At 41.8% G+C, this 19,124-nt stretch overlaps 1 protein-coding gene across 1 annotated transcript; it reads right to left on the reverse strand.

The window, feature by feature from the left end:
- Nucleotides 1–6,845: 6,845 nt before the first annotated feature.
- On the reverse strand, nt 6,846–18,947 carry si:dkey-250d21.1. Its single transcript, XM_038707855.1, has 11 exons — nt 18,496–18,947; nt 16,271–16,391; nt 15,658–15,765; nt 15,520–15,556; nt 13,565–15,360; nt 13,433–13,463; nt 11,373–13,138; nt 11,199–11,247; nt 9,282–11,080; nt 9,140–9,176; nt 6,846–8,986 (listed from the first exon to the last, which is right to left on the reverse strand). The coding sequence occupies exons 1-11, from the start codon at nt 18,588–18,590 to the stop codon at nt 7,452–7,454; spliced, it is 7,374 nt and encodes a 2,457-aa protein (XP_038563783.1). The 5' UTR covers nt 18,591–18,947; the 3' UTR covers nt 6,846–7,451.
- Nucleotides 18,948–19,124: the final 177 nt, after the last annotated feature.

Genomic DNA, 19,124 nt, shown 5'->3' on the forward strand with positions numbered 1-19,124 from the left:
TATTTTAACAGCTTTGTGGAAAAATATAAATAACTAAATCATCCTACTAAAATTACAGAAAATGTCCGTGTCTCCTGCTTTTTATCCAAGACCATTTGAAACATGAAACATAAAAATGTTTTACAGACTTTGCTGCATGATTTTCCTTTAGTGCGCTTAGACCAACAAAGAGAGAGAGAGCTACAACTAAAATTCAAGAAGGACTCGGCTGTGGTAAAACTCTGCCCTGCACAGTCTCTCCTGTGTAAGCAAATCGCCTTCACAATAAATATTTCTGAAAGTAATGCTCAAGGGAAATGTCATTATGACAGACACCATTTCTGTCTTTATCTCCAGTGAACTACAGTATAATCAGTTTTTATGTTGACACTGGAATCACTTCCAATTTGAAATGTAAACGATGCTCCGAATTCACAACGACACTAAAAACACATTTTAATAATTAGGGTGGATACCATACACAATGTATTGTAATACAATGTGACATGATATTTTGTTGTTATAAATACACACATGCACACACACGCACACACACATGCAAACACACGTGCACACAGTCTTTAAAACATTTCAAATAAAACCTTCCTAAGGTTACAGAGAGTTTTCCTGCTCTGGCTGATTTCCTTAAATATTAACCACACTGTAAGCGATATGCTGCAGAGCCAGCTGTGGGAAAGTAATGTATAGTTTCCCTGAGAATCGGCTGCACCTCCAGCGCTCAGACAAAGGCAATAGTGAGCTGTTGTCCAGACCTTGACCTTGCAAGTGGTATAGCTAACATGGCTGGCCTGCTGCTCTGCTGGCTGCTCCACCGGGAACAGCAGATCAGGCTTTGTCATGCTGTCTCCAGCCACAACAAGCCCTCTTCCTCTGGTAGCACTCAGACCTTGTGTCAAAATCTGGTGGCCTAACAGCACCTTTAACACACAGGATGATAGCCCCATGTATCTTATTTACAATGGGGCTGTAATCCTGGTTCCAGTGCGACTCAATGTGTTTTACATGGCATTCAACTGTGAATGAGCGCATGTCAGCGTGTGTGTGTGGGAGTTGTGGAGCTTCCAGCAGGATCGGGCCCGTCTACAGAGGAACTTTTTACACTCAGGCGCTCCATTCCTGAGCTAGGATCAACCCGCAGCCCCTTGATCTTCACATCTTACCTTCCAAGCAACACAGACGGGGGAGAGAGACAGAGGGGGATAAGAGAGCCACTGGAGTTCATGATAATGAAATAACTCATGTCACATAACAGTGGAATCAGGCAGAGTTATGATAGATAATCCACATGCAGGATCAAAACCAGCTTTACGGAGGTAATGTTACAGTTACCTCGTCCTTTTTAAATGTCACGATAATCAGTTCTTGACATGGTGGGATTACTGGCAAAAAAAAAGCTACAATGTGTGTATGAAAAGATGTCCTATTATATTTACAATAAAAACATTTCCAAGTTTCAAAAAAAATCTATTTTATATTATTATTTAACCCAGATGTGGTTTGAGCCTGAGATGGAAGTTTATTTTCAATCAGTAATTAAATAAATCCCTTCAGATTGTGGGATGTCATGAACCCACTGAAATAATTTAAGACCCCAGAATGTAAATGCACAGAAATAGAAACTGTCGTTAATTTGCCTGTGTTAAAACACTGCATTATGCAAACTGTATATCACAATCCTGTGTTGTCACAAATTAAATGTAAAAAAACAAACTGACTGTATGAATAACTAAAACTGGCTGAGTACAGTGTTAATGTTTGGGAGGAATGAGCCCTCTGGCGCGCAGCAATAAGCCATTGTCCTTTAAATCTCAAGAGGATAGAGCCAATATCACAAGTCTGGAGGCTCGCTGGGTGGGGTGGGGGGGTGGGGGGTAAGGACACTCAACTTTCACCCATGAGGATCAGAGCCTGAATGGGTGCAGAGTTACTATTATGCCCCTGGAAAATACTCCCATGCTCCCATCAGGATACATACATATAAAACCAAATTGAGCTCCAATGAACAAAGCAAATGTAAAAAAAGTTACTGGCAAAAGTAAATGTTTGATGTTGATTTAAATTTTTCATTCCTTGCTGTTAGAAATGTTTCATGAAGATTTAAAGGGGAGATTAAAAAATCAAAACAACTTAGTTCAGTTTTAATGCCAACACTGTACTCATCACACAATAGGAAAAAGCCCACTGCCATGTTTTTATTTTAAAGTCTTGTCCCTTTAATTTTGTCAGTTTTTGATAAAATAATGTGCAAACCACAATGATAAACTAATAAAGCTTTAACTTTGATGAGGTATGTTCGTTTCTGCCTGTCCTTTATTACCAACTAGACCCATTTGACCATAGATCATTTTCCAATCAAAATTTGAAACAGAAGTTTGATTAACAGCCTCAGAAATAGAAGAAAGCACAAACTTAAAAGGGAATTTTCAAATGGAAACAATCAGTGAACCATGGCCGTAACGGTTAGCTTTCCTTTTGCCTCTTATCTTCAACCAAACACTGTATGGTGCAGGGCTCTGCTGCCAGCTGATTATTGACAAATAACAAGAACATTATGTATTATGAACAGCATTCCTAAAGGCTATAAACAGTCACATCAGACCCGCAGAGGGACAGTGACAGCTTCGGATCAGCCATGTGAAAATCCCATCACCCTCCGGTGTCCCTCCTGTGAAAGCTGCTGTAGCTCACAGTGGGGATCGTCCACAGAAACAACAAGCTCAGTCCAATCTGTCTGACTGGACTCACATCTTTTGTATACCATTTGTTTATAACCTCTGTCTCTATTGTGCTTTGAGGACAGAGTCCTTTCAAGTGACAGATGGGTGGCACTTTTGAACACGTCATGTGGTCCTCCAGGGGTATGGGCCGTGTCTTCATGAGGCCTGGATGATTCCTGAAAAACAAACTCGCCCTGGCTCTTCTGGTTTGAGCTGAGGGTATAAAAGTTGATGGCACTTTGGGTTAACCAGCTGAGAGAGGAGTGGATTCCGGTAATAAAACTATTTAAGCACATTACAGTCATATCACCAGAGGATGATAAATCTTTGTTAAATTGAGTCCATTCAATGCATGAAAACAAGCTCCCTCAAATAAACACTCTTTGAGGGAAACTTAATATTACATTTTTCTACTCGAGTGGTTAAATCACTTTAACACAGACAATTCTCACCAAAGATGGAAACTAGAAGATCAAGACATTAATGGACTATGTCATCAGGTGATGTGATTTGGATCGGTTTCATTGACACAGAATAACGGACTCAATCAATGGAGAAGTAGAATTTTGCCCACTTCCCATCATCGAAGTAGGCTCCTCCATCCAAGGAGTATTCAGATCTTTTACTTAAGTAATATCATAGTGCAGAATAAATAAATACTCTGTTAAAAGTCCATCAGTATTAGCATCAAAATGCACTTAAAGTAACAAAAGTAAAATTACTCATACAGAGTGGCTCATTTCATAATAATAAATTAATAAATTATATTATTGGACTGTAATTATTGACACATTAATATGTAAGCATCACTGATGTTGTCGCTGGTGTTAGTGTGGAAGTCATTTGAATTCATCTGATCTAAATATTTAATATTACATAAGTTATATGTTTAATTGTTAATATGTTAATTTGAATCTGTAAGTACTACAGCTGTGAAATAAATGCAGTTGAGTAAAAAGTACAAAATATTTCCCTCCGAAATGGAGTGGAATAGAAGTACAAAGCAGCATGCAATTAGTCAAGTACCTTAAGATTGTACTTAAGTACAGTACTTGAGTTAATGTATCAACTTCACACAACAATGTCTTAGGATTTGATTTATTATTTACTGTCTATGGAGCAGCTGCAGGATTTGTCTTACGACATCAACGCTTTAGTCTGTCTCTTTACTGTTCTTCTGGTCCAAGTCATGAATTACAACTGAGGAATACGTCACTTAAAAATTAACACATGTGAATGATATTTTTTGACGTATTTTCTCTATAAAAAGACACAGTTCTTCCAGTGTCAAGGGCGGCAGCACTGTCTCACACAGGCCCTTTATCACACTGTATGAAGCCATATCACTGAGTCTGAAGAGGTGTTGCTGAAGAGGAGCAAAAGCTGTTGAGGGCCAAGGGGGTTGAGGTGAACCATGTAGGCGGGGTGATGACTTCAGCAGAGTTTGAGGCGCTTTATTCATTTACAGACGTCTCTCACACCTCCTGGCAAACATGAAGCTGGAGAGCGATAGATCAGTGGTTCTCAAAGTGGAGTGTGGGGACCCCCAGGGGTCCTTGGTTTCAGGGGGTCCCCAGCAAAAAAAGGGAATAAATATTGTTGTTATAATTCCATCCAGAAGCACACAATGACAGAATGTGTGACTACATGGGTCATTGGTTTCATACACTTTCTGTAATAAAACAGCAAAAATCCTATCAAATGGGGGTCCACGGTCTAATTTTCTTCAGTTTAGGGGTCCTTCCTTGATGTAAAAACTTTGAGAACCACTGCGATAGAGGAGTCATAAGGACAGGCACCGTCCAGGCTACAGGCCTGTGAACAGTACAATAGATAAATTGTGCAGATACATCTGGTTCTTATGAATATGGCCCTTGAAATTGTGGTTGACAGAGGCATGAGAGTACCAGAGCATCCTTAGAAATGATTAAAGCTTACTTTTTCAAGGATCACATAAGCATTTTAAAATTCCAAACTGCATACATTCCTTTAGGAAAATGTTCCAGTACAGTAAATAAATGGATGTTTTTGCACAGCTCCAAAAAGGGTGCTGAGCACTGTTAACAGGAGTCATTTCAGATAATCAAGTAGAGGTTGTAAGCAATCATAAAATAAAATGTATTCATTGCCTGAGGATCGGATTGTTTCGTATACACCACAGTGGTGGTTAAACACGCTCATCGAAGCCAATCCTTCACATTTCACTTAGATAGAATCCTTCAGCTTTACAATAACAAGTAAAAATGAAGTGTTCTTTAAGAGTACAATCAACAAGTTGACATCTGAATAATTCAAACCAAAAGTTTTGCTCCTAGTCTGAGGAAGATCTGAATTCTGGCCTGTGCTGCCAATTTTCCCTGAAAGGGAACCTTGAAATAAAATCCATTTAAGCTCTCTGTCTTCCCCTCCAGAGTGTAGTTAAATCCTGGCTGTGTATGGACATGATTACAGAGTGCCACGGGTCTTACATCAGTGCAGAACCTTGACTTCCAGCAGGAAACCTGGTGCACGGGTCAATTATGGCAATACCTTGTTTTGCTTAAAGAAAGAGGATGTGTTCTTCATGCTCAAACTCAGAGGCTGCACCTGAGATTTAAACTGTAACAATGTCCACGTCTACATCCAACGTGTAAATAAATAAAACACAGCTTGTAGGAGGTATTTGGGTCTTGGCAGAGAATACAGAGACGGGGTTATGAGACGATGCCGGTGCGCTTCTGTGCTGCATGTGGCTACAGTGAGGCCGGGCCCACAGCAGAGACAGATCCGTTTGCTCAGCAGCTGAGCCAGGGCCACGGAGATGCTCCTTTCACACTGTGCTGAGCACCGACAATCAGGGCTTTGTCAGGGAGGCATCTGATGTTACAGCTCACAAGAAGAATACATGTCTCTTTAAAAATTGGGGTATCAGTTAAAGATAAGTTGGCTCCATGTCAACAAACACAAATCGATATGGTAGGGTTGGAACCGTAGCATACAATCTTTCTTTACATGAAACCCGTAGAATAATTCAGGGTCCAAAACAACTTAGTCCTTGTCTAAACTGGTATCACCAATAGCAACTTCAATAAGCCCTGGGGTATTGTGCAAGTATAGCTTCAGTCAATTACATCCAGAACGGCTTATTGTCAGCTGTTCTACTGAAATAAACTGGAATAAACCAGTTTTAAACAAACCAATTTAATTAAAAGTGTTTGTCAAGTTCAATTTAGTACATTGTCATTGGCCAATATATAAAAACACAATAACCTACAGATTTAATAAAGCCATACATGATAACAGCCACAGTACCTTGCTTTCCTAATTGTAAGTACAATAGCTGTGTTAGTGAGATTCCTCTTATAAAAAGCTTATACACCGGACTGGAATTCATAGCAAATAATTGACAAGAAAGGCAGACACTGCCCCACAGATTACACTTGTTCTTGTAAATTACATATTAACCAAGGCACAATGGAAACAATAGAGCCCGAAAGCGATGATTTGCATTACAGGCAAATCCTAGTCAAACCTGTCTATCTCACATAACCCAGCCATGTAGAGACCTTACACTTGGAGAACAAATAGTAATTGTAAAATAAACATTTACCAGGCATCTAAAGATAATGTAGTGGTTTTGTGACCTTAATAAACCTCCCTCTAAATCCACATCCTTGTTGATCAGTAAGTGAATCATAAAAGACATTTTTATTCACTACCACTCGTGACCCAAACTAAAGGGTGAACTGCCTATTTTCAGTCAGCAATCATTAACACTGGCAATGTGTATTGCAAATTGAAATACTTTTAGAAAGCACAACTGCCCCATAACCATATCACACCTTATACATGTTCCTTTCTTTTCTAGTCTAAAAATCTCATAAAGGTTGTGTATTTTCAAGTCACCAAAACAGTAATACTAGCAGTATATAAATTGACCGTCTAGTAACCTCCTGGTCTTCCCAGCTGGAATTATATCCAACATTTAGTAGTCCGACTTACAGGTATATTCACTCTTTTAGGGTGCCACTACTTACCACACTCAGATGGTAAATTACAGCCTCACTACGCCATCTTGTGTCAACTTACAGGCACGACTGCACATTTTTACATCTCGCTTAACAGAGAGAGACACCCAAAAGACAAAACATCTTTTTGGAGCATTTTATTACTTTTTTGACAAATATATATGAAGGTTTTCCTATCAAGGAAACATTCTTTCAAAGATACGTTTACAGCAAATTCATTCCTGCAAAGACACAGGAAACATGGGAAATCATCAGAAGACATGATGGAACTAACCATTTCTATTTGTGCCTAGGAAAGGTATGGGTGCAATTTAATAATTATAATGAATTCATGACAGTGACACAGAAGTATGTCAACGCCAATGGGACATTTTTTCAACATCTGTATCATCATGATACATGGGGTGAATTATTAGTTCTGCATCAAGGCACACAAGCATTGATAACTGTCAGTGGTGCATTGTTTTTTTCTGTCAAGACATTGGTCCCATTGGGCAGTACAACTGTACAAACTACAGAATAAAAAAACAAAACATAGGGCTTGGTTTGCAGGATAACAACAAAAGGAAATCTCAAAGAATTTAGATCAATAATGTACACAGAAATATTGAGTTTAGAACTTGGGACCTCAATTGGGCTCGAGACACATTAGTTCTTAAGTATGGTGGCGGTGACATCTCAAACGCATTGCTCGAATCTGCTAGCTTTAACGGAAGACCTGCGGCTCTTACAGAGGATGTAGCTCTGCGAGGGATCGCTTTTCCTGCTGCATGAACTCCAGCAAGCTTCTTTTTCCCTGCCTGAAGTTGCTCTCCCTCCTTGAAAATGGCAAGATGACCTGGAGTCTGAGGAGAGTTTCAATGTTACTAAAACTTCTTATCTGTGAGGTCTTGAGTGTATCGAGCACAGTAGTTGGGAGATAGCCTGCCAGGGGATCCAACCATTTCTCCTTCCACGACTTCATCTCAGAGTGAAGAGAGACCTGATCTGGCAGGTCCTCCTTGTACAGGCGGAACACAAGACCACTAAGAATGCTGGTTTCTACTTTAGACATTGCGTAAGGCACAATCTCCAGACACCTCAAGGTATCCAATACCTTTTCTGTGAAGAGGTCGTCAATTTCTGCTATTGAGTGCTCTACAACCTTCATGCTCAATGATTCTTTATAAAACTCACTTAATGGCTCTAGAAGCACTGAATGCAACATCGTTACACGGAGATTAGAAGCCAGCGCAACGGCTTCTTCAAACCAGGCCTTGTGGTGGATGTCAATATCGCTCTTCAGTTTACTGAGGGATGCTTTGAGATCAGGCAAGTTATTCACAGCCAGTAACATGTCTAAGGGTTTACCCTGAAGAGACTGACTTAGCTTTTCCGTTACACTCAAGACGTTCTTCTGCACCACAGTTGACAGGATGAATTCAAAGTTTCTGATCGCGTCGAAGAACTGCGACGCTTGCTGCTGGTTTGAAGTACTTCCCTCCCCTTTCAACTCATTCAAGCAGAGCATGACAGCTTCTAAAATCTCTACCATCACTTCGTGCATGTCATGACTCTTCTCCCAGTTTTTGATGAGTTTGTCCCTCAGCTCGTTGCCCTTTCCTTCATCGTGCTGGAACACATGAATGATCATGTCTTCCAGTTTGTTCTGGCGGTCTACATCCTCTGTGAGCCAATGTAATATTTTACCTATTAGAACTGCTCCATCCGCTGCTTCGTCAGCAGGAGAGGATCTAGCCAGCCATACATTGAGAGACAGAGCAGAGCTGACAGTTCTTACAGCCTGGGGGTATTTCTTAGCTATAGCTAAACTTACAGCCCTCATCTGGGCTCCTACTCCACCAACACTCAGCAAGGCCTGTCCTCTACAGTACTCCATGTTGAGCCCCCACTTCTCAGACAGGGCGGTCTCAATAGCGTCTGCAAGAACAACTGGGTCTTCGCCGAAAGGGATGAAAGCCAATGTTTCCTCACACTGGATGTCCTCTTTGTTTAAGTATCTGATACACAATGGCACATAGAGCTCACCGTCAATTTCAATAGCCTGCTCAGTTATAACGGTGAAGAACTGAGAGTCCCAGAGTTCCTTGAGGATTTCTTCACGCAGTTGTGGCTCATAGAAAGACGCAGCTTTTCTCGGTCCGAGGGCCATCTCCGGTACCACTTCATTATCAGCCGATTTCACCTCAACATCAGCGGGCTTCTCTGCTACACTGGAGGCAGGCGATTCTGTTGGCGCTGCTGGTTTTGTTTCAACGCTTCCTGATTTAAAGAATGAAAATACCAAAGTTAATGCCACACATAGAAAACTACCTGCCAATTAACTGGCTATTCTCTGTTTTCCTCATAATTACAATCAAAGACAGTGATGTTTTTTTTTCTTTTTTTAAATCAAGTTGCCATAAATGCACTTACCACTGTCCAACTTTAGTCTTCGTAAAGTTCCCATCACCTAAGAAATATATGGTGCTGATTAGAACGGCTGTAAATGCTACTGTTTTGCTTTCTTATACAACATGGTGATTAAAAATATACTTTCAAAACCTTTTAAACTAACCTGGGAAAGACATGGAGTGCTCTCTGGATCAACCTCCATACACTTCTCAATGACCTCCGGCAGTCTCAGCAGTGTTGGGCAGTGAGAGAGGAGCATCACATGATCCATTCTGCTGCCTTTGCATACAGTGTTTTTTAAACGATCCCTCATGGAATTGAGAGTGGTCTTCATCAGGTCACACTCCATACTGACACTGGGCAGGACAGCAACTAGCCTAAGCAGTAAGGTTACCGTTGGGTGGCTCGTTGACTCAGGATGGACAAGTGTTTCAGCGATGGATGTTGGAGGAGCGACATCTTGGTACTTCTCGCTCCAGACAGAAGCCCAGGCGCTGATTTCCTGCTCGGCTGCGTCAGGCTCGGGAATATCTGTAAGGTAGGGGCTGAATGGCTTGTCTGTGGACTCAGACAGAATGGGCTGCGGATTGCAGGAGGGCAGCAACGACAGGATTTTCAGGGCCTTTAAGTGACTGTCTGAGAAGCTGTACTTCATTTCCTCAATGAGACTTCTGAGGAGAGGAACACTTAGATTCTCTCTGTAATATATCTCAGGAGATTCGTAGCTGTTAGCTTCCTCTGAAAAGCACACCTGTTCAGGAGCTACCTTGGTTGCTAGCTGGAACGCCTGCTCAAACCAAGTGGAGTGCACAGTGCTCACGTTTTCTAACATTTTGTTAAGCGTCTCTATGATGGAGGGGATTTTTTCCACTTCACAGAGAATATCAGCAGGGTTTCCACAGCGGAAGACAGTGCTACAGTTACGAAGAGGAGCACAAGCATTCTTCAGAATCACAAGGGTGACAATGAAATCCATATTTCTCAGAGCGATAGAGAGAACTTGCGCATGCATTGATTTGGCACCCATGGCACTAGAGCTAACAGCGTCTAGGCAGCTGAGGATGCCCTCTAATGTGTCTGCGAGTATGTCAAAGAAGTCCTCTCTCTTTTTCCACCTGGAGCAACAGGTTTCTGGTATTTCCTCCAGGGCCTCTCTTGGCATATTCAAAAGCCCATCAACAGCCTGTGCGAGCTGTCCCTCCAGACAAGGAGATTCATCAAAGAACAGCAGCAGGTCTTCTGTGATAGCCAACATTTTTGCTACTGAAGGGCAAGGCACACTTCCTGCCAGCCAATGGGCAAGGCCGCAAGACTCACTGGGTGTTACAACAGAGAGCGGATAGCTCTTGAGGAAATTCAAAGACATTTTCTTCAGGCTTTGATAACCTGAGCCCAAGTGCATGAACGCTTGTCCACGACACTGAGACATTGGTAAGCCCCAGTCTTCAGTGAGAATCTTCGCGAGGTTATTCGCTTGTGTATCAACATGACAGTTTTCATTAAATGGTAAGAAACCCATGAGCTCTACTTTAGGAGCGGATTCTCCAACATACCTGACAAAAACAGGTAGGTGCGTCTTGTCAGCAATTTTCACAGGTTTGTCTGTGATTAGGGAGAAGAACGGCGATTCCTGTATTTCCTTGAGAATGACATCTCGGATTCCATTTATGAGGAGATTTACCATTTCGTCGTCGCCTATCCAAGATGCGCATTTGCTCTCACTTCCAAACCAGTGGCACATGCTGAGCTCCTGGATGAAAAGCTCTCTGTCCTCTTCTGAGAGGTCCAAGAGGTTGCTATTCTTTTTCCCCAGTAGCGCAGCCAGTCTGAATACTGACGCCATACTTTGACGGTTATCTCCTGCGTGCCCATTCTCATCTGCTGGTTTCATGTCCTGGTCCTCAATCTTGTCAGGAGATTGTTCCATTTTAGGCTCTTCCGATTCCTCCTTTTCGCATTCAACTAAGCAAGAAGAACAGACAACACCGGTTATGAGAAACATTAAATCATGGCACCTTTGTCAAGTCATGTACTCTTAGTACTTTGGAGTTGTTAATAATCGTAATAAAAACAACCCTACCTTCCATATTATTTTCAGAGTTCCTGTTGAAACTTTTGGATTCCTTGTCCTGTGAATATACCCAGATAAACAAAAATAAGTCAGACATTCATAATATTAATCAAATATAAAAAAATAAAATAAGAATTAACTAGAAATTAAAGTCACTTTTATTCAAACGACACAAGCACGTACCAGACAGATACCCTCCAAGGCTTGCGGAGTAACCTTCAAACACTGGGTCACCATGCGGTCCAGGTCTCTGCTGAAGTCTGTGCCCACCTGCAGCATAGCCAAGCACGGGGACCTGTCTTTAGGATTTGTATTTCTCAGGTACTCTTGGAACTTCTTGTGGCGCATTACAACGCCACAGTCTTCCAGTGCTGTGCTGGGTAGCACAGACATAATCCTCAGCAGTGCATTGATGTTCCCAAAGTACTGCATGAGTGGCAGACGCAAAGTGTGAAATATTGAGCCTGGGATGGTCACGGATGCTACTTTGGTCTTCCATGTTACTCTCCAACAGCACAGCTCAGTGAAGAAGTTGTCAGCATCGGGAAGGTCACTGCTGTAGAGAGGCGGCTTTGACTTCAAGCTCTCAAACATGTAACTCACTGTGACGGAGCATGGAACTAGGGAGAGGAAGTTGAGAGCTTCTTTGTGGTCCTCTGAAAAATGATCCTTCACGGCATTGATAAGGTTATCTACAAGGGGCACACTTAAGCCGTCTTTGTAAAAACCGACTGGCTTTATCATGCCGTCTCTCGGTAAAGAGTTTTCAGGCACTTCAATCTGCACTCTTAGACTCTGTGCCATTGCACAGGCCTCATCAAACCAGTTCTGGTGAAACACCTTCATATTTGTTTTTACTCGGTTCAGAGTGGCTACAATCCCACTGATCTGGCAAAGTTGGGAAGCAGCACTGAAGTGGTCCTTCTGGAGCCCTGCACTCAGCTCTCTGGTGAAAGAGGATGCATTCTTTAAGACCACCATAGCAATGATGAAATCAAATTCCATTACCTTACGGAGGAGTGCCCCAGCTTGTTCAGACACAAAGGCTTTCCACCTCTGTGGGTTGTTTTTGATTTTCTCCAGACATTCCACCAGGGGCTCCAGCATCTGCACAAACACCTCATAAGAATCATGCTTCTCTTGCCAAAGGGCACAGAACTTCCCCTGTAACTCTTGGACCTTTTCATAGCTCTCTCTAAGACCAAAGGCTATTACATGGTCTAGCTGTTTTTGTAGAGTGGCACTACTGCCGAAAAACATCAAAACCTCTTCAAATGTATCCAGGGCTCTCTTAACAGCAGGCACTGGGATGGATTTTGACCACCATGTGTTGAAAGAGTAGGAAGAGCAGTGTGTGCTTATAGCAAGAGGATAGTTCTCCTGGACTTTGCAGGCAAAGGCTTTCAGCTTGTAGGAAACGTCACCAGAGCCTAGGTATGCTTGACCTCTGCAGTTACTCAAATCAAGATGCCAATCAACTGTTACGATTTCCAGGAGACGCTGTACCATGGCATCGCAATCAAGGTCCGCCTCAAGGAAGGCCATCAACTCTAACCGCATGACATCAAAACTGTCCACAAATCTAAGGAAAAGCGGGAGATAGTTCTTCTCCCCCATCTTCACGACACGGTCAATGAACAAGGAAAAGAATGAACTCCCCACTTCCATGAGTATTCCCTCCCTGACCGCATTCTCGCACACGGTGAGAACTTCTTTCATTTCAGACTTAGTCACATACTCAACCTCCCCATCCTGAGCAGAAGAGTCACCATGTTGCCTACTCTGACTGCTGTATGCAGCCGTCACTGCAGCCTGCAGAGCAGATTTAAGAGCTTCTCTATCAGTCTCTGCACACTTTAGCTCCACAAGCCTCTCAGCATCCATCTCTAGGTTTATGAGCTGTAATTCTTCTTCAGTGTCCTTTTCAGCATGGTTTCCATGGGATGCCACTGAAATGAGAGGTGAGAATGGTATTGTAAGTGAAGAGTGCAATTACACACATTCATAAATAAGCAGGTTAATGCTTAATGAAGATTGCTTTTTAATAAAAACTCCACTCAAGTCTAATTGCCATTTAATTGCAACACCTTTTGCAACGTAGCCAACAATGTGAATGCTTCCTATCGTGTCTAAAGCTCTATTTTGAGAACAACATACCCGACTCTTTTATGTGATAGAATAACAGTGTGATTAACCACAATTGCAGCATGCTGAAATGGTAAATAATTTCAAAGAGAATTCACCTTGGGAAGGCTTCTCCTTTGTGTCATCATCCTGTAACACACAGTATAATTTAATTTCAGGTAGTACAGCTGTGTTATCCCTTAAGAAGGGCAATAAAATACTGATAGTACTCTGCTTATAAATCTACTCACCATTTGCAGCAACTGCAGGATGTCAGGATGCTTCTGGGCATATGATTCCACCATTTGTTCAACATTGAAGTGGACATCTTGGTTCACGTAGACATATGCCATGCTGCATTGTCTTTGGTCCTCTGGCGTGGCTCTCAGGTAGGAGTGGCACCGCTCCAGTACCATATGGTATTGGCCATACACATCTGCCTCTGCATTTACACATGGAACAGTGCCCAACACCCTCAGCAAGCTCTGCACATTCGGATAAAACCCAATATCTGGAATCTTGAGCGTAGCAAACACTGTGGTTGGTAGGATCCTGCGCTTGCTCGCATGCCTCCACTTCACTTCCCAACAACCAAGCTCTTCATAGAATGTATCAGGCCTGGCAAGGTTGTTCAAGTTGGCATCGGCTACTTTATCCCTGCGAATGCTAAAATTGTGGTCAGCCATGTAAGATGGCACTAACGAGAGCCAGCGAAGAATCCTCACCATCTCTGTGCTGAACACTCTCTTTACCTCTGCAACAAGATACTGCAAGATGGGCCGGCTCAGAGTCTCTCTGTAAAAGTCCTCCAGTGGTGTTTCAGTTGTGTCTCCTTGGTCCATCTCTGGTTTGGTGACCTCCACCCCCAGCTTCTTTGCTCTGCCAGCTGCATCTGAAAACCATTTCCTATGGAATATTGCAAGCTCCTGTTGGTATTTGCTTACCAGCTTTAAGGCATTGGAAATAGTGTACTGCAAGGTACTGCTGATGCTAATTATTCCCCTGAGACTCGAGTTGAGTATGCTCACACAACAGAGGGTGTTCTTCAGAACAACAAGTGTGATGATGAAATTGAAATTCTTCAAAACTGGCTTGAGCTTAGCCATCTGTTCAGCAGTATCTTCATCTACCTTTGAAATCATCTCATTGATGCAGTTCAGAAATGGCTCCAGAATATCCAACATGGTCTGGAAGGCATCTGTGCCATATTCCCAATTCTCACTGACAGCTGCTTTGATCCTGTCCACTTCCCCTTTTACATGCCCGTATGTCGTCTGGATCTTTCCCTCCAATCTTTTGCACAGCTCTGGTGTTCTCCTGAGTAACGAGGCCACCTCCTCTACAGTGTTTGCAACATTTTGAATGGAGGGCACAGGCATGCAGCGAATAATCCATATGTTGAAGGCATATGGGTCACTCGGTGACAGAACTACTTGGGGAAACTCCTGCAAAATCCTGCAGGTAAGGTCTCGCATTTTCTGACACATGCTACCTGTAACCAGATAACTAAGTCCTCTGCAGTGCTCCATCCGTAGCCCCCACTTGTTTCGCAACTCTGAGAGGAGCATGTAAAACAGATTCTCTGCATCCATGTCGCACGGCAAGAACCCAATGAGGTGCTTTTGTGGGAACCCATCTACTGTGACAGACCTGATGAAAACTGGGATCTGCTCCTTTCCCTCTATACTCGTCACATCCTGAAGCAGAATGGAGAAGAATCGTGCCTGTCTGAGGCTGTTTTGGATCTCCTCCCGCATGAGGTCTTCGCTGAACTGGAGGATTTCTTTCTTGTCAATTTTCTCCACGCAAATTCGATTAAGCGCCTGTTGACCTCTTGCACCTCCAATCGGCTCATCAGCGTTTGCACCATTGATGCTGAAACCAGTCAGTGCCAGGATTTCCTTGAAATAGACTTTTAGAGTCTCTTTTGCTTTGGAGCTGCCTACATCCTCTTGGGTTTGGTTATCTTTTTGCACTTCAGACGTTGCACTGTTCTCTCCAGATATTTCTCTTGTCTCCTCAGCCACTTCTGTTGTTGCTGCGTTTTCTGATGGGAAATGGAAAAAAACGAGATGGTTTTATAATTAGCTCATTCAATCATTGAATCTATATTTACAAATAGGGCTAATACATTTTAACATGGACTAAAACTAAAGTGGTGTAAATAAGGCATTTTTTCAAGAATGAGATGAGCCAGTTACTGTACCTTTTGTTTTCTTTACAGAAGTAGGTTCCTCTTCCGACTAGGTAGAAGGAAAGGAAATTACAGGTTTGCATGTTTAGTGTTTTAATGTCTGATGAAAAATGTGAAAGAGACTTTTTAAATATTGAATTTAACGCTTACAGGATCTCTGGCTCGTTTCCTGTTGCAGGTTGATTGATTATTCAGAGGCGCAGAAAAGTCAAATATTGTTGGAATAGCATCTTCCCGTAAGACGCTACTGGAGGCGCTCTGAAAAACAAATAGCTTATACTCAATATTCTATGAGAAATATATGTTTCTCTAAGATCACATTTAGAGAGTGAAAGTTAAGGAATCTAACTCTACACACACACTGGGTAAACATATCTTCAGTAACAAAACCATTAATAGCACTTTGATCATCTATACACACTGATTTTTACTGACCCAAAAGTAATTAATAGTGCTTTTGTTTTAAAAGAAATTGGTGCCATCTGTAGTGCCAATCACACTGATAATACGGAGCAACACAAGCAATTTGTGTTAATACATTGAGTTTTGAATGTTGAGTCTTTGCTGACACTGTATCAGAGAAGTGTTGATACAACACTTCTTGAGTTAGTAGGTGGGGGTTTATTGGATTGCATTAATGATATAGATTGAGTGCACATATGTGTTTCTAATACGGTACTATAATAACAAAACAAGGCTACAATGACAATTCTTATTATAACAACATACACATAAGGGTAACGGGAAACAGATTATTTCTTACCTGAAGAGAAATCATAGAGGGCTCAAAGTGCTTTGCACAAAGTCTGTACAGCTTATGCAACTGCTCGGGAGGTTCTGATGCCAAGTCTTGGCGACAACAGTTGTTCAGCCATTGTTTGCAGCTGAAAAATAAACACAGAGGAGTGGGAGTATTAATTGTTGTACTCATAACCATAAACTTAAGGATTAGATTAGGCATTTGTCAAAACACTTATCCATGTTAATGTTCTGTGCTAATGTAAAATAACCAGTTGACAAACAGACATGAGCTCTCACAGGCTTGTGAAACAGTTTGCTTCAAATTCAGCACTGATCATCGTAATGTTCCAGTTTAACATGGTGACTCTATACATTACTAAAATGCCACTATAGTTGTGGGTCTAAATGGTACACTATAGAGAGCAATTGACAAAACTGCTTGAGCTAGATTGCGTTAGAGCCAGACCGATATGGGATTTTTAAGACCAATACCAATTTTGATAATATATTCCGATATATCAGCCGATATTCTTTTTCTTCTTCTTTTTCAGAAACACATAAATAAAATTTGTTATGTGTAGTTATGAGACTTCCCCAAGATAACACGACATAATAAAAAGAAACGTTTTTTATTGATATATATATATAGACAGTACTTTGAACAACAGTACAGAATGTGTCAGCTGATTGCTGTGTTTTGTGGTGGATCCATCTTCCCTCTCTCAATTGCTTTTTTAATTGTCATTTATTGGCTGTTATAAACCCATACCAACTTATCTGCAAATAGCTAATATTGATTTATTGGTTGGGCTCAACTAGTTAGTACTAAACCTTCATTAAAAACAGCAATATATATTCACTGATCATTAAAAGCTGACAATGTTTCCTCTCAAGTACAACTATGTGAAAAACAACATTGTTATTTAAAGTATACGCAGACAGACAGACGGACGGACAAACACTATCTTATTACCACTGTAGGTAGACTAGCTGTTTCAGCTGTCAACTGAAAATTACCAACTGATCAAGTTCAAACCCATTTTCAGACATACACAGCTCTGTTTGTGAGAGAGCTTTGGATGCTTAGTGCACATGCATGGTGCTGTTATGCTAAAAGGATTCATGTCTGCAACAATTACACACCCACCAATACAATTCTGCTGTGGTGGCTGCAGTTGCAAATGACTGCTGAATAAAGCCTTCACACTTTACATGACCTCTTTGCTTCCATTGTATCTTTCATTACACTTTTCCTTCCTCCTCTTGCTGTCAACTGGTTTTACTGATGTGCACAGACACAATATAACTGGACACATTTGCGCAGTAAGTAAGTAAGTTAGATTTACTTCTCTCAATGTAACACAACATTGGGTGGGTGCCAGTTTAGAAACGAGCACCGGGAGCAAAAGAGGGGGAAGAAAAAACACAAACTCACTGCAGGGCTTGAAATGAAATATTTCGGAGACCCCGTGATCGAATAGTCTTTCCTCTGGCTCGGGGTTACATTTCCTGTCTACAGATATAGTACTGTGATTCAGCCAGCTGAACTGCACTTGCCATTCAATTACAGTCCTTAAATTAATCCTACTGTATTGATTTTTAAGGTAATTCTATAATTGCATAATACTATCGAATCTCAAAGTGAAAATAACAAAACAAACAGCTCCAGTTAACAGCAGGATAAAGAGACAGCTATTTATTCACAGGGACGTCACCTGTTAAAACTACCTAAATATAAGTTTATATTGTTCACAGTGGGCTGTACTGCGAAATGACTAACTTGCGCATTTTGGTAAGCAATCGCCACAATAACGCGAAATAGCAACACCACCAATGGGAGGTGTTTTAGTTATGCTAAGCTAACGTCAGTCCTACTAACGTTACCACACTGTCGAGGCGGTAGGTGTCGTGTCCCGCTGGCGATTTAAATTACAATACAAAAAGTTTTTAACTATGGTTTCTCTTGGTTGTTGAAATGACCGAACACAAATTTAACACCATAGAGCCAATATCACACAGCAGTGTCGCTCTCCGAGCTTAATTGAGTGAACGGAGTCTATTTCACACAGACTTTTCTTTCAAGAGTAACGTTAGTCTGCGCCATTTTCGACAGAGTTGTGTCACTGTTAGCCAACATGATGTTAAGCTAACACCCGTGCTAACAGTGGGTAGCTAACACATGCATTTTGGATGCTAGGTGGCTCGTTCTTTTAACCCACATTTAAGTTAAATAACCTGAACTCTTACCGTTCCGGGTCCAAAGGAAAGCAGAAAAGTGGAGTGGAGTTTTCAGGTTCCCCTTGCCGATAATCACAGTTCGCTGCGGCGCAGCAGTCAGTCATTTTGGACTGCAATGTAGCTAGCTAGCAAGTTAGCTAGCTTAGCTGGCGGTTGCAAGCTGGCAAGCCTACTCTGAGCAAACCTGCAGGGCAGTCTACAGAGTCATGCTTTGGGCAAAACCTGCAACGGACACACTTAAGTTTCAAATATATTGTCGCTTAATTGGCTCTTTGGCAAACTAAGAACCTACTAATTCCATGCTTTGAAAAGTTGATGTTGCGTGGTGAGCCAAGTCTCGCCGAAAGCGTGTTATCCCAACAACCAGGAACTGGACAGTGCAGTACAACACGTTAACCAGCAGAGGGTACAATGGGACCGTCAGACCTGGACAAAGAGTTTCATTGTCAAGATAATTCACGTCCAATTCCATTCTAACCGAGCAAGGCAAGCAAGTGCCCCAGAAGCCCCACTGTGTCAACTGGTTTGTTGGTAGTATGCGCCACCAAAGCAGGAACTTGCAGGTACATGCAACCATGTATGATAGTGTCAGTATTTATGTTATCTATCTATATATATATAATGAACACACAAAAATA

This window comes from Micropterus salmoides, unplaced genomic scaffold, assembly GCF_014851395.1.
Source record: "Micropterus salmoides isolate LMB-PRFRI ecotype aquatic unplaced genomic scaffold, ASM1485139v1 Ms_hic_scaffold_9, whole genome shotgun sequence".
Taxonomy (NCBI): domain Eukaryota; kingdom Metazoa; phylum Chordata; class Actinopteri; order Centrarchiformes; family Centrarchidae; genus Micropterus; species Micropterus salmoides.

Excerpts from the sequence above, each read along its gene's own strand:
- si:dkey-250d21.1 (XM_038707855.1), bottom strand. The coding sequence starts at position 18,590 with ATGACTGACTGCTGCGCCGCAGCGAACTGTGATTATCGGCAAGGGGAA. Across the intron at positions 9,177-9,281 it reads GCACTCCATGTCTTTCCCAG|GTGATGGGAACTTTACGAAG; the intron begins GTTAGTTTAAAA and ends TATATTTCTTAG. Across the intron at positions 8,987-9,139 it reads AAGACTAAAGTTGGACAGTG|GAAGCGTTGAAACAAAACCA; the intron begins GTAAGTGCATTT and ends TCTTTAAATCAG.